This window comes from Ceratotherium simum, chromosome 26 (genome assembly GCF_057802395.1).
Source record: "Ceratotherium simum simum isolate JZ-2026a chromosome 26, ASM5780239v1, whole genome shotgun sequence".
Classification (NCBI taxonomy): Eukaryota; Metazoa; Chordata; class Mammalia; order Perissodactyla; family Rhinocerotidae; genus Ceratotherium; species Ceratotherium simum.
In genome coordinates this window covers 43,118,696-43,133,603 of record NC_141925.1, presented here as the reverse complement: position 1 = coordinate 43,133,603, position 14,908 = coordinate 43,118,696, and the positions used below count along the sequence as shown (strand labels likewise).

Below are 14,908 nucleotides of genomic sequence, written 5' to 3'. Positions count from 1 at the left end.
GAAAGTGAGTCCATGCTGTGGGAAGGCTTTTGAAGAAATAGAACTATAGCATCTCAGAGGTGAAATGGATCTTGGAGATGGTCAGGTTCTCCTGCCTGGTTTTCCAGGTGGGCCCAGAAAGTTGAGGTTGACTTGTTAAAGGTCACACCCTGTAAATGATGCGAGTCTGGAGGAGACCCTGTAAATGATGCGAGTCTGGGGGAGAATCCAGTGCTCTTCGTCCTTTCTCCCTGTAAGTAAATCAAAAAGGAACATGGAATGCTACTCCTTCACTTTTAATGATGTTAGTCCACTTTTCGTGTCAGTTTGTGGTATAAAATAAAAGGGAGGGGTGGGGGTCGTAATCTGGTTCTTTTTCTCGTCTTGTTGAGACTTTTGGATTGCTCCGGAGAAGAACTCTAGCTCTACTAAAAAATCCAGCATTATTCTAAAGATGCCCGACTTGTAAAAATTTTTTATAGCATTCCAAAACATCAGTGGAGTAAAAACTTAGTTGTGGGAATCTGCCATGTCCTTTTCAAATGTCATCTTTTGAGCAGGTGACGGTTATTCACATGCTAATATTGTCAGATGTTAATTTTTCAGGTCTGGTTCTAGTGGAGTATGAGAAACATGGGGTAGAGAAGAGACAAGTTCTAAGTCTGTAATAGGTACTAAGCCATGTAAAAAATGGCTGTAGAGAGCTAATTTAGAACTGGCAGCACAGGCTTTTTCATATCATTTACCAAAATCATTGAAATATGATATATATGAGCAGTTTCTCTTGATGACAAGTGGAATCTGAAACTTTTTAACTGGTATGTATTTAATAAAAACCTTCATTTTTTAAAAATTTCCCGTACCAGTATTTAGAACCCTTTTAACAAAGGAGTTCTTAAATGGATTACATATTGGGGGGAAATTGCTCCCTTGGGAATTTCCACAAGTGGAAGCACTTTGAGGATGGTTTTTAAACAGTTGTGCTGTGTGGTTGACAGGTTGACATATTTCTTTATTAGGCTATTAGTGATTTTATAGAGGAGAACAAGTATGTGGTTGGGTAACGGCTGCGTTTGAGGTATTGTTATTTCCAGTTCTTTTTTTTTTTTTTTTTTAAAGATTTTATTTATTTATTTTTTCCCCCCAAAGCCCCAGTAGATAGTTGTATGTCATAGCTGCACATCCTTCTAGTTGCTGTATGTGGGACTCGGCCTCAGGATGGACGGAGAAGTGGTGCCTCGGTGCGCGCCCGGGATCTGAACCCGGGCCACCAGCATCAGAGCGCGCGCACTTAACCACCAAGCCACGGGGCCGGCCCTCCAGTTCTTAATTTATATTTATAATTATGTTTTTAATAGGATTTGATACTTTAATTTCCTCCTAATACCTGCCTTTTGATTGCGTGTATATTCTATAGCAAATTTGTATGATATTTTATTGACTTAAAGCTGTGAGCGTTGGTATGTTCTTTAAGGTATTATTATACATCTTTATTAAGCTTACAGTGGTGGTTGTGAATGATGCACACATTTAATGATTGGGTGTTATACGTTGATGATTATGTTTATTGTACTGTGGCTTTGACTCTATGGTACATTACTTCCTAGGGTAGTACTACAGGCAAGACACTAGATCTTAGTCGGAAAAATTAACTATATCAAAATGAATTCTTGATGTGATTATTTGATAATAGGATGATACACTGATTGTATTTTAAGTCAAAATGGGTTTTAAGGAGGAACTGAACCTATATGTAGCCTGCTGTAGATTAATATTTTTGTTGTATTGCTTTAATTATCCTAGTTTCTAAAGCCTAGAAACAACTGGTTCATAACCTTTGTAGCATCAATATATGAGAACTTTTAGAGGTGTAATGAGGAGGGGCTGTTAGAATATGCAGTTATTCTGGCTCTAGGCAAGAAAAATTTTTTTCTTTTTTGTGAGAATGATTGGCCCTGAGCTAACATCTGCCAATCCTCCTCTTTCTGCTGAGGAAGATTGGTCCTGGGCTAACATCCGTGCCCATCTTCCTCTACTTTATACGGGACGCTGCCACAGTATGGCCTGACAAGCAGTGCGCGCCTGGGATCCGGACCCCGGGCCACAGCAGCAGAGCACTCGCACTTAACCACTACGCCACGAGACCGACCCCTCTAGGCAAGAATAATTTGACTTGCCTAGAAAAACATGGCTAGAGCGTGACTTAAGAGTTGGAGTTAAGTTGTAGTTGCAAGACAGGATTTTATTGGACAATTGGAATACTGAGCTCTTATGTTGATTTTTATAATTTAATTTCTTTAAAGTAACAAACCAGATTAGAGTTATTTTTAAGTTAATAACTGGTCCAAAGAAGAAAATAGGATTAAAAGCAAATCTTGAGTTGGCACTTTGTCACCTCACTTAGAACTCTTAGGGCTATAGTTATACTTATTTAAAACCTCCATACTTTTCTGGGCCACTTCCTTTCAGGCTATCAAGTACTTTATTGAAAGAAACAATCCTTAACAAGGCTAAAGAAAACAAAGCAGCATATTGTGGTAAGGAGGTGGCTCTTGAACTCATGAAAAAGTAGATGCATAATGAGATAGTCTAGGATTTGAAAATATCTTATCATTTATAGCTTACACAGCCTTTGGAGAATTACTTTGACATTTTGCCTGCAATTATATGTGCAGCAGTCGCTGGAACATAAAAACCTCAATTGGCGTTTGCTCTGAGTGGTTATTTGAGAGTGAGTGACTTATTTTGGTAACCTAAAATCTGAAATAGGATTTAGAGGCAGCTGACTCAATATCCTTCTAGTGGGCTTTTTTTTCTCCTTTGATTTTCATTTTTTTCTCTTGCTTTCTTTTAAGATAAGTCAAAGTAATAACCAGAACATAGTTACATAAACTTAAAAATAACCAATGTTAGGGGTTGTAGGAATTTCAGTTTTAGACTTTTGAAATTAATCTAATTTAGATGAATAGTCAAACACTTTGTGTTATTGTCAGAAAACATTCATTCCTAGATGTAAACCTTAGGTTTATAGTGCTGTCCAATAGAAGTATAATGTGAGCCACATGTAAGTAAAATTTTTCTAGTGTCCACATTTGAAAAAACAGGAAAAGTAAAAAAGGAAAGACACATTTTTCTTATTCCAAGACCCAGGCTGAAGGAGCAGTCCCTGTGTGCAATGTGCTTTTCTAGTGACAGCAAGAGCTGAAGGAAACCATGATTGCTTTTTCAGCTTCTTCCTGGAGGTGGCATCTATCATATCTGCTCACATCTGTTGGTCAAAGTAAGTCATGTGGCCGAGCCCAGCATCACTGGGAGGGTATGTACGTTCCTCTTCACAGGAGGCATTGCAGGCCACATGGCAGTGGGTAGAGGTGTGGAATCCTCTTATAGAAGGGAGGTGAGTATTTGGAAAGAATAATACAATCTGCCATATTTCAGAGTTCAGGGAATGTGTCCTGGGGAAAGTTACTTTTAAGTTGAGATCTAAAGGATGATTAGAATTTAGTTAGATGAAGAATAGGGGGCTATGTTTTTTGAAGAGTTTCTAAATGTGAAGGTTCTTTTTTTTTTTTGTGAGGAGATCAGCCCTGTGCTAACATCCGCCAATCCTCCTCTTTTTTTGCTGAGGAAGACAGCCCTGGGCTAACGTCTGTGCCCATCTTCCTCCACTTTATATGGGACGCCGCCACAGCATGGCTTGCCAAGCAGTGCATCGGTGCGCGCCCGGGATCCGAACCAGCGAACCCCGGGCCGCCGCAGCGGAGCGCGCGCACTTAACCGCTTGCGCCACCGGGCCGGCCCCTGAAGGTTCTTGATTTTAAAAAATTGAAAGAAGTTTCAAATGGCTGGAGTGAAGAAGTGGGAATGGAGATGGAGTTGCCTTGTGGTGAGAGATGCAGAAAAGGGCTGCATCATGTAGGTCCTTGTGAGATAGGCTGAGGAGTGTGGCCTTTGCCTTAAATTTAGTGGAGGCCGTTGAAAAACTTGAATGGGAAAGAAGCAGGCTTTTAGGTCAGGAAGGTCGTTGTGGCTACAGTGTTTAGATGGATTTCAGAAATAAATTAGATAGATTTGACAGGATTTGGTGATTGATTGGGGGAGAAGTCAAGGATAATATTTTGGTTGTCACTTGGTGTTAGTGGTGTCATTCTTGGATTTAGAGAATCCTGGAAGAGGGACAAGAGTTTATTTCTTTTTGTTTGACTGGGAATGGGGGGAATGGGAAGTGAAGTGTTTAGTTTGGACGTTCTTATATTGAGTTGCTGTGGATATTCAAATAGAGATGTCAATATTACTAGTGTACTTCAGAGAGAGACTGAGCTGGTGGTAGAAATTATTAGCGTATAGATAGTAATTGAAGTGGGAATGGATGAGGTCACCCAGAATGATAATGCTGTACTGATAGCAGTGATTTTCAAAGGAGGGTGGGAAAGATATGTATCAGGGTAGAAGGGAATTTCATTGTGTGAAAAACCGTAATTTGGTATTTAAATATATTTGGTTTGGAAAAAAATGTCTCCCCCTTTTTTCTTCTTAAAATAATAAAATCACAGAAAATGAAGCTCAACAAAATCTTGGTTGGTGGGGTGATTTTCAGTACTGTAGGAGCCAGAGGACTGCTTATCAGTGCGAACATATTTGCATTTCAGGGGGCCTGAGGGAAAATGAGATTTTCACGGACTCAGAAAGAGAAATAGGTTTAAAAACAAACAAAATTGAGGAAAAAGGATGTGAGGGTGAGTAGCACAAGGGACTAGAGAAGAAGGGGATTACCAGTGAGGCCAATTAAAATTTTTTTTTTTTTTTTTTTTTTTGGTAAATAAGATCAGCCCTGAGCTAACATCCGTGCTAATCCTCCTCTTTTTGCTAATGAATACCGGCTCTGAGCTAACATCTATTGCCAATCCTCCTCCCTTTTTTTTCCCCCAAAGCCCCAGTAGATAGTTGTATGTCATAGCTGCACATCCTTCTAGTTGCTGTATGTGGGACGCGGCCTCAGCATGGCCGGAGAAGCAGTGCCTCGGTGTGCGCCTGGGATCCAAACCCGGGCTCCAGTAGTGGAGCATGCGCACTTAACCGCTAAACCACAGGGCCGGCCCCAATTAACATGTTTTAAAATGTAATGGCTAGGTGAGAAATGAAGATCAGAGGCTAGATTTAGGCTCTGTTATTGGAGAGAAAGAACTGAATTGAGAAAAATATAGGTGGTTGCAGTTAGGGACTGAAGAGATGAGCATGATTCTCTGATTTCTGATTTGGGACACGGGGGCTGTTCGGTGAGATTGGGAATATCTGTTACGGAGCAAGTTTGGGAGGGGGGAGGCATAATAAGAGCTTAGTTTAGAAAAAGTTGGATTTGAGGTATCACTGAGGCATCTAGGCGATTCCAATCTTGTGTGTTGTTGGCTGTATGGGTCTAGATCTAAGGAAAATGGACTGGGCACATTATTCCTGGTATGTAAAATAACAACTAATAATAAAAGCTTAATGTTCTCTCTTTAGGACGTATTTGCTAATATCATATTCTCTCTGATTACATAGTGAATTTCTTTAGTGTAGCTAAATAACGTATTAGAACGTTATCAAGCTTTTTGAATGTTTAAATAAATCCACGTACTGATTCTTTCTGTCTTTATTTTACATCCCCTCCGCCAGTGCAGGCAGATAGACAAAAGCAGAAAACACATCCATGTTGTTGATTAGTTAGTTGTGATAATGACCCTATAGAAGCCATACTATTTCCTTTTCTCTCTCTATAGATTTTTATAAATTTTCAGTGATTGGATTTACATAGCTTTATATGGAAGTCTGACTCCTGGTTTTTACTGGTACTCTATTTTGTTGCATCATTTATATTAGCATCACCCCTGATGAGGAAAATAGGCTCATTGCTTTCTTTTTGGCAGATCTGGAGAATGATATAGTAGGGGAAGGTACTTATACTATTGGCTAAAACTGCTATTTTGGATTACCTGTGGATTTGCCCCTGTCGTTTGTCTTTTCACTGATGGTAACCCTGGAAGACCCAGAATCTCCATATATTAAAAATGAATCACTTGTTTAGTTGTGAGGTAGTATTATAGAGGGAGCTGTTTAGATACTTTTAGTTAAACCACTATAAAAAGTATCACTTGGGGGGCCGGCCTGGTGGCCCAAGCGGTTAAGTGTGCACGTTCCGCTGTGGTGGCCCAGGGTTCGCCAGTTCAGAGCCCGGGCGCGCACCGACATACCACTTGTCAAGCCATGCTGTGGCGGTGTCCCATATAAAGTGGAGGAAGATGGGCATGGACGTTAGCCCAGGGCCAGTCTTCCTCAGCAAAAAAAGAGGAGGATTGGCAGATGTTAGCTCAGGGCCGATCTTCCTCACACACACACACACACACACAAGTATCACTTGGAAAGGACAGAGATTGGTAGCTAATTCTCTAGTTGTGGTGTCAGTTTATTTTCTTGTGTAGCATCGGTTACTGTGCATAAAAGTAAATTAGTTACTTGTCCTTTGAATTGGAATGTGGCTAGCTGATAGATAATTCCAGTTGAGATGGTGTGGAAAGTTACCATATATATGGCACTAACTTATGTAATCTCTGCCATCTCCCTCATGAAGACTGAACAGTGACTAGTAAATGACTTGTGAATGTGGTATTATTGGAGACAATAATGAAGACTGGATAAATATTATTATATCAAAATTATTTTTAGGACTTTATGGAATTTGTTTTTTAAACCTTAAGAATCAACAGATGTTTCCAAGGTAGAGTGGAAGACTGTTAAATGGATCACTAGCGTATGCACAAGATTATTCCAAACTGCCTGTGAGACTGTGGTCTAGTCATCTCATCTTACTGTGGAACTGATTCTTAAACTTGCTGAGCATCTGACTTGTGTAACAATTTCCCATACCTTAAATTCTTATTCCTTATGACTTGTATTATATTTTGACTTTATTTTTCCTTACAGATTTTTAGTACTATGTGAGTCTGGTGAAATGAAACTTGAGTGAATTGAAGAAATCCCATTTGTACTAAAATAGTAATATTTTATTTGTAAAACATAACGAACCATTCTAATCGTACTTTAGTCTTAATCATTTTGTTTGGATTTGCCAATTGAAAACTCTGATTTCAATTTTATCTTCTTATGCTGTACATTATGAAAGGATACTATGGGTTTTTTTTTATGTATATGTAAATATTTTGTGGATATGGATTAGTTGTCTCTGTTGTTTGAACATTGTTTTCCTGAGCCATTGCTAACAGAGAGTATGAAGCCCGCTTGGAAAGGTACAGTGAACGTATTTGGACGTGTAAGAGTACCGGAAGCAGTCAACTAACACACAAGGAGGCCTGGGAGGAGGAACAGGAAGTTGCTGAACTGTAAGTAATAGAAGCGTTACCCTTCTAGCACTGTCTTCACATTATTAGGACAGGGGGAATATTAACCATAAAGCAAAATTTGTATTTAAATTTATGGGCCATAAATTGGAATACATTATATTAGTATAATGTATTGGTGTCTGAGTGCCCTTGCCTAGTGGTATTTTGCTAGTAACAGGGTGTGTGGAATATATGGTTGTGTGTACACTTATTTAGGTATTTACCAGGCTTTTGAGTGTTCTTGCTCTGTACTTTTACCTTGTAAATACTCTGGAAGTGCGGTTATAAGCAAAGGAAACTGGTATAATCTAGAAGTAATATGGAGGTAGCAAATTAGCAGAAAGTTTTCTTTATTTTGTGGTGATTTGAAATTTAAGACAGTATTTACAGCAGCTGTCAAAAATAAATACACAGTTTGAGGACAGTTTATCTAAGTGGAGTGGTTGAATGAGGTGTCTTAAAAAATCCTGTGTATGTTCAAAGTGCTTACTTGTCTGGGTATTCTCTCGAAGAAAACATTCAGAATTTGGGCAGTAGGAGCATGCAAAAGATAAATAGAAACTAAGGATGATAAAACAGTACTCTTTTGGGAATTTGGAATAGAACCTTTTTCTGTGGACTTCTCATTGACTTCTCTTGATAGCAGATAAGCAGAGAGCATACAATTTAGTAATGTATTACTATTCTGCTCTTTGACTAGTGTAACAGAGCACTAGGTTCAGTTAAGACCTAAGTTCTAGTAATGGCTCCATCACTGACTAATAATTAGTCACGACTGTTAACCTGGTGTCTGTTTCTTCTTTGCTTGGGTCACTTACGTTGTTCCATTTTAGATTAGTGTTATTTATGTATATGCCTTGTTTAGTGTACTAGACCAGGGGTTGGCCAACCTTTTCTGTAACGTGCTAGTTAGTAAATGTTTTACAGTTTGTGGGCCATGTGGTCTCTGTCTCAACTATTTAATTCTGAGGTTGTACAGTGAAAACAGCCTTAGATAATACATGAATGAATGGGAGTGGCTGTGTTCCAATAAAATTTTATTTATAAAAATTGGTAGCAAGCTGGATTTGGTGCATGGGCTGTTGCTGATCCCTATAGTAGCCTATAAACTTCTTGAGGGCAGGTCTCATATTTGACTTATTCTTGAATTGGTTACAGTGCATAGGCACAGTCCTCTGCACTATATAAGCATTAACTGTTCTTTGTAAATAGAGATTATACTACCCTCTCTGGATGTCTTTTTGGGACAAAGTTATGTGTGTGAAAAGTCTGTGCAAATAAAAGATAATAACCATTAACCTATAACAAATAAAGAGTATAAAGAGTAATAAGGAGGAGGTCAGTTATTGTTGCATGTAATATGATTATATACCTGAAAAACCCAGAAAGAATCAAGTGAAAACTGTTAGGAACAAATAAGAGAATTCAGTTTCAAAGTGAAAATAAATTGCTTTCCTGCACACAAAGAGGTAAAGTACAGTGGGAATTAGAGGCTAGAGAGACGAACCTGGAGTTGTTAGGGAAAACTTCGTGGGATTTCATGAAGAAGGTGACACTTGAAGATAGTTTGTGGCAAATTGTAGAAGAAAAGATGAGACGTTTGTATTTAACTCAGTGAATGATGTGAGGACAGCAATAATTTTTGAACAGGAGAGGCACATAGGACAGTTTTGGTGATTGGAGTTGGACTTTGAGAAGATTAATCTGGAAGCAGTGTGTAGGATGAGTTAGAGAGGAAAGAGGCAGCTGGGAAGTCTATGTAGGCTAGCTAGGAAAGTATTCAGGTAGGGAATCATGGCATCATTAGGAATAGAAAGAATGAGATGAATTCTCTAGTCCTTCCTGAAAAGAGGATGTTTGGCCATAACTTTGGAAGACCACTACAGACTTTCTTCTTGAAAAGTCATGATACACGTTAGCATATTAAAGATTTCAGAAGACCTGTAATAAAGAAACTTTAGCGTGGTTTAGTCTTGAAACCCTTCAAACTTGTTTGACTTTAGAATCCATTACATCGGAGGCAAGTTCTGAAGAACACACATGGGGAGTGCTTTATGTGATTTGATAGCTAACAATATAGGAGATGATGGGAGGAATTATTGAAAAAGACTGGAATTTTACAATTTTTATTCAAAATAGAAATCTTTTTTTCTGATTATAAAAGTAATGCATAGTTGTTATAAAAATGTAAACAATACAGAGTTAGTAAAAGAATGCGAACATCATTGTCCAACCTCACTCCCCAGAAATAACCACAGACAATGGAGTTTTAAGCCTGAGTGACTGGGAGGCTTAATGGAAAGAGAGAGTGAATTTATAGGGGCCAGGAAAGACCTCATGGAATTAAGGAAGTCTGAGGGCATCTTGGAGGAATGATTAAGCTGGGAGGGAGGACAGTGGGGAGAGGACAAAGGTAACAGCCTTAATAAAGGCAGGGAGACTAGAAGCTTATTGATGGTGACTGGGAAATACCAGATAACTCGGTAGGTTAATTAATTGTAAGGGAGTATGATAAGAGCCTGTAAGTCTAGCAGTCAGTTAGAGGAACATTTGTAGTTATGAACACCACAGAGAGTGATTGAGAACGTTATAATATGATAATAAACCTAATACTTGCATTCGATGAATGTTTTCGTGCCTGATCCTCTCCTTTGCCCTGCAACACAAATATTAAACTGTCTGGTTAGAATTGGATATCTAACAACTCTCCATTTAGGTTCCTTCCCATTTTCTGCTACCATCTAGAATCCAGCAGTGAATATCTTTGTGCACATATGACGGGTTTGATAATTGTTGTCAGACTGCTTTCCAAAAGACTTGAAACAGGCTACCCAGCAGTGTGTGAGTGCTACTTTGCACTAATGACTTGCTCCTGTTGGTTATGATAATTAAAATTCTTTTTTGCTAGTTTAATAAGTGGAAAGTAGTACATCATTCTTTTACTTTGCAAGGGCTTTGGAGTTCAAGTCATGGTTCCAACATGTTAACCCTTCCTAATTTATTTTCCTTACCCACAAAATGAAAATTCTAGACACCTCACAAGGTATTGTGAGAACTAATTGAACGAATGCATATGAAAGCATATTATTGATTGAGACATAACAGAAGTATAATCAAGTTATGGTCTCCTAACCAAAAAATGGGCAAAGGATGTGAATAAATAATTCATACCTAAAAAGGGAAGTCTACTGCAAAAACAAACTAATGGGAAAATGTTCAACCTTACTAATGGTGTGCCTGTTATTTTCATTTTATAGATGAGAAAATTAACCTGGATAGGTCAGTTTGACAAAGCTATTTAAAAGTTCTTTCTTTTTCCTGTGTACCACATGATTTTTAATCTTTGCATTCCTCAGTACTTTGCATATGTTTACTAGAGAAATGTTTGAATTGACTTGGGTTAAATCTCTGGGTAGGTTTTTCTGCATTTTCTTGGTAACTAATAGCATATTTGTTTAGTTTGAAGGAGGAGTTCCCTGCCTGGTATGAGAAACTTGTTCTGGAAATGGTTCACCATAACACAGCTTCCCTAGAGAAGTTGGTAGATACGGCTTGGTTGGAGATCATGACCAAATATGCTGTAGGAGAAGAGTGTGACTTTGAGGTAAACGCCTTTTTTTTTTTTCTTTTTAATGTTATTTGCCTCACTAACCATATGTCAGGATTGGAGGTTCCAACCTAGATTACAGAATGTATTTCTGCATGTGTGAAATGGTGTTGTATTTGAAGACGGCTTTATTTAATATCACATATTATAAGGACCAAATTTTAGAACCATATTCGTTATTGTGAGTGTTTAATATGATGATAATTGCTACACTGTGTGCTGTTGTACCCTTGTTTTCCCTGTTTTATCCCTTTTTGATAACTGCTATCTTGGCTTTTTTTTTGTTTGGTAATTTTTTTCATACTTTGTTTAAAAGACTTTCAGATATGTTTAATCCAAATCTGTGGTACCAGCAAGCAAAAGTTTCACTATAATAGTGAGCGAGTTGACTTCTTTCTTTTTCTACTTAAAGTTTTTTTTTTGTGAGGAAGATCAGCCCTGAGCTAACATCCGTGCCAATCCTCCTCTTTTTGCTGAGGAAGACCAGCCCTGAGCTAACATCTATTGCCAGTCCTCCTCCTTTTTTCCCCAAAGCCCCAGTAGATAGTTGTATGTCATAGTTGCACATCCTGCTAGTTGCTGTATGTGGGACGCGGCCTCAGCATGGCCTGACAAGCGGTGCGTCGGTGCACGCCCAGATCTGAACCCCGGTCGCCAGTAGCGGAGCACGCGCACTCAACCGCTAAGCCACGGGGCTGGCCTCTCTACTTAAATTTGTTTTTTAATTTTCCAGCCCAGATAGCTCAAGGATAACTGTTAAATAAAGTGATACCTAACAGTAAAGCAATCCCTATATAATCCTTTGAAAGCTTAAAGTAAGATTCAGGAGGGAGAGAACCAACATTTGTTAAATATCTGTGTGTATTGGGTATTGGGCTAGTCGCTTTACATAATGTCTTGAAGAATCTGCACAGAAAAATTGAGGTAGTAAACAGAATAAGATATTTAGATAGCTTGTTAGTTTTGAGGGATTTCAGCTATGTGTAATGAAATATCTGATTAACAGTGGCCAGTACTTCTTAGACTTTAGCCTGAATAAAATCATGTAGAGGACTTAAACTGATACACATTCTTGGGGCCCATATTGGTTCAGAAGGTCTAGGGTAGGACCTAGAAGTTTGCGGTTCTAACAAGCTCCAGGGTGTGATGACGCTAACACTCTGGAGACAACACTTTTAAGGCATCTGATTATCTTAGATAATAAGCCTTAGAGGCAAGCAATTCCGAGTTTGGTATAGAGGCTGAATAGTACTGTCAAGGACCTAGACTTTGTGTCTTCTTGCCATCCTGCTCTGCTCTTCTCAGTGTGTTGGGTTTTGTCCTTAGCTTTGTTGCCTCTTGGTTGTGAAATTGTGACTGTATTCAGAGTGAGGAAATGGTTATCTGAGCCTAGTGAGAAAATCTTTTCCAGAAGCATATTCCTCCCCACCCTCCTTTGTGTTATTGGCTAGACTGTGGCTTATATAACCACCCTTAGCAGCAAGCAGGCTGAGAAAGTGAATACTGCCTTTTTTTTTTGAAGCCTCGAAAGAGGCAGGCTCACAAGAGAAAAGAGGGAGGGGAACGGCTGAGGTAGCCCAACAATAGCCAGTAAGTGATGGGATGAGGATTCAAACTTTTGTCTCTATGTCTATCTGGTTCCAAAGTCTTTGTTCTTTTCTTAATTTACTTTGACTCCTTGTATCTCCTAGCTACTTCTTTTTGTATTCATAACGTCTGTGGGGTCACCAATGGGTTTTAATCACACACTTTATATCAGTCATTGTCCTGGCAGGAAACAGATGGCATATTCAAATGGTGTAATTAAATTGAGTTTAATAAAGGGACTCTAGACAACAGACAAGTCTGACCTAGGTCAAGGAAAACTAACAAGCAAAGGTTAAATACTCCATGGCTATCAACAGTGGAGAGACTCTACTACTTCTAAACCCCAAGGAAACAAGGGGAGGGTGTAGATACTGGAACTAGGAGGGAGTAATGTAGTTGTAGAAGAATACTTTGGTAGTAACATATAACCAACCTGCTAGGAGAGTCAGTCAGGGGAATAAATACCCCAACGTCACTTTTCTTTTACCATCGGCTTTTCTGCTGATACTTCCTATGGGCTGAACTCGCCCAAATCTCGAGGGCAAGGGAGCCCTTTGATGTAGTCCATAAAGGTCAGCCTGTTTAAGCACAGAGCAAGGTAGAGAAGAATAGAGATAGATTTGGAGCAAAAGGAAAATACTCTGTACACGTTTGCAAGGTGGAAGAGGAAGAGTTTGAGGGAGGGGGAGATTAGGGAGATATGTATGCCCATAAACATATAAAAAGATGTTTAAATTGATTAGTAATCCAGGAAATCAAATCAAAACCATAGTGAGATCATTTTGTATATGTCAGATTAGTAAATAAGAAAGTCAGAATAATGCTACGTTTTGACAGATGTAGAACTGCTCATTCACTGCTATTTTGGTAAACATTTTGCATTATTGAATACTATTGAATATGCACATACTCTTTGACTAAGGATTTTATTTTTGAGTATTTACTCTTTTAATAACTGTAATGTTGAGCATCTTCTCATGTGCTTGTTGCTGTGCTTTTATTTATATTTTCTTTGAAGTGTGTGTTCAAATCTTTATCTTGTTTGTTTTTTTTTTTTTTTTTGCAGGGGAAGATTCGCCCTAAGCTAATATCTGTTGCCAATTTTCCTCCTTTTTTTTCTTCCTCCCCTCCCCAAAAGCCCCACTACATAGTTGTGTGTAGTTGTATGTTCTTCTGGTTCTTCTGTATGAGCTGCTGCCACATGGCTACTGACAGACGAGTAGTGTGGTTCCGTTCTTGGGAACTGAACCTGGGCCACCAAATTGGAGCACACAGAACTTGAACCACTAGACCATCAGGGCTGGCTCTCTTTGTCCATTTTTAAGTTGGATTGTTTGTGTTCTTGTTTTTGAGTTTTGAGAGTTCTTTGTATATTCTGGATACAAATCCTTTATTCAATACATGCTTTTGCTTTTTCTCCCAATATAAGACATGTGTTTTCATTCTCTTAACAGTGTTTTTTGAAGTGCAGAATTTTTTAGTTTTGATGAAGCTGAGTAGAAAGCAAATACACCTAACCATCATCTATAATTACATTTAATATAGATCGTCTAAACATTTTAGTTAAAAGGTAGAGATTGTCAGATTGGATAAAAAAGCAAAACTGCTACCTACACGAAAGATACAAATAGGATAATAGTAAAAGGATGGAGAAAGAGAGATACCATCCTAACATTAGTCAAAAGAACTAATTTTGGAGTGGCCATGTAAGTATCAGACAAAGTAGATTTCAGGGCAAAGGATATTACCATGGATGAAGCATTTCATGATGACAAAGGGGTCAGTTTATTCAGAGGACATAGCAGTTCTTAATGTTTATGCATTTAGTAATGAGAGCTTCAAAATACATGAAACAAAAATGGACAGAACTACAAGAAGAAGTATCCAAATCACAATTATAGTTGGAGATTCCAACACCCCCCTTCTGAATAACTGAGAGAAAAAGTAGACAGAAAGTCAGCAAGAATATAGAAAACTGGAATGACATTATCAACCAACTTCACCTAATTGTCATTTATAAAACATTCCACCTAATAACTGGAGAGTACACATTCCTTTCAAGTGCGTAGTTTACCAAGATAGACAATACTCTGGGCCATAAATAATGTAGTAAATCTGACAAAAGATATGCAAGACCTATACACTAAAAATTATAAAACATTGCTGAGAGAAATTAAAGACCTTAAATAATCAAGAAATATACCTTGTTTGTGGGACAGAAAAAATATGGTTAATATGTCAGTTCTTCCCAAGTAGTTGTATAGATAGATTCAACACAATTACGATAACATCTCGGCAGCTTTTTTGTAGGAACTGCTAAGCTGATTGTAAAATTCATTTGGAAATGCAAAGAATCTAG

General features: G+C 38.4%; 1 protein-coding gene across 3 annotated transcripts in view; it reads left to right on the top strand.

Annotated features, from left to right (window-relative positions):
- The window catches only part of BAZ1B (bromodomain adjacent to zinc finger domain 1B), a 66,248-nt gene that overhangs the window by 1,434 nt on the left and 49,906 nt on the right, over positions 1-14,908 (top strand). For all 3 annotated transcript variants that reach the window (XM_087417727.1, XM_087417728.1, XM_087417729.1), the window contains exons 2-3: positions 7,239-7,355; positions 10,815-10,959. In XM_087417727.1, the coding sequence (XP_087273853.1) occupies positions 7,239-7,355; positions 10,815-10,959 (262 nt within the window). The remainder of the gene's footprint in view (positions 1-7,238; positions 7,356-10,814; positions 10,960-14,908) is intronic.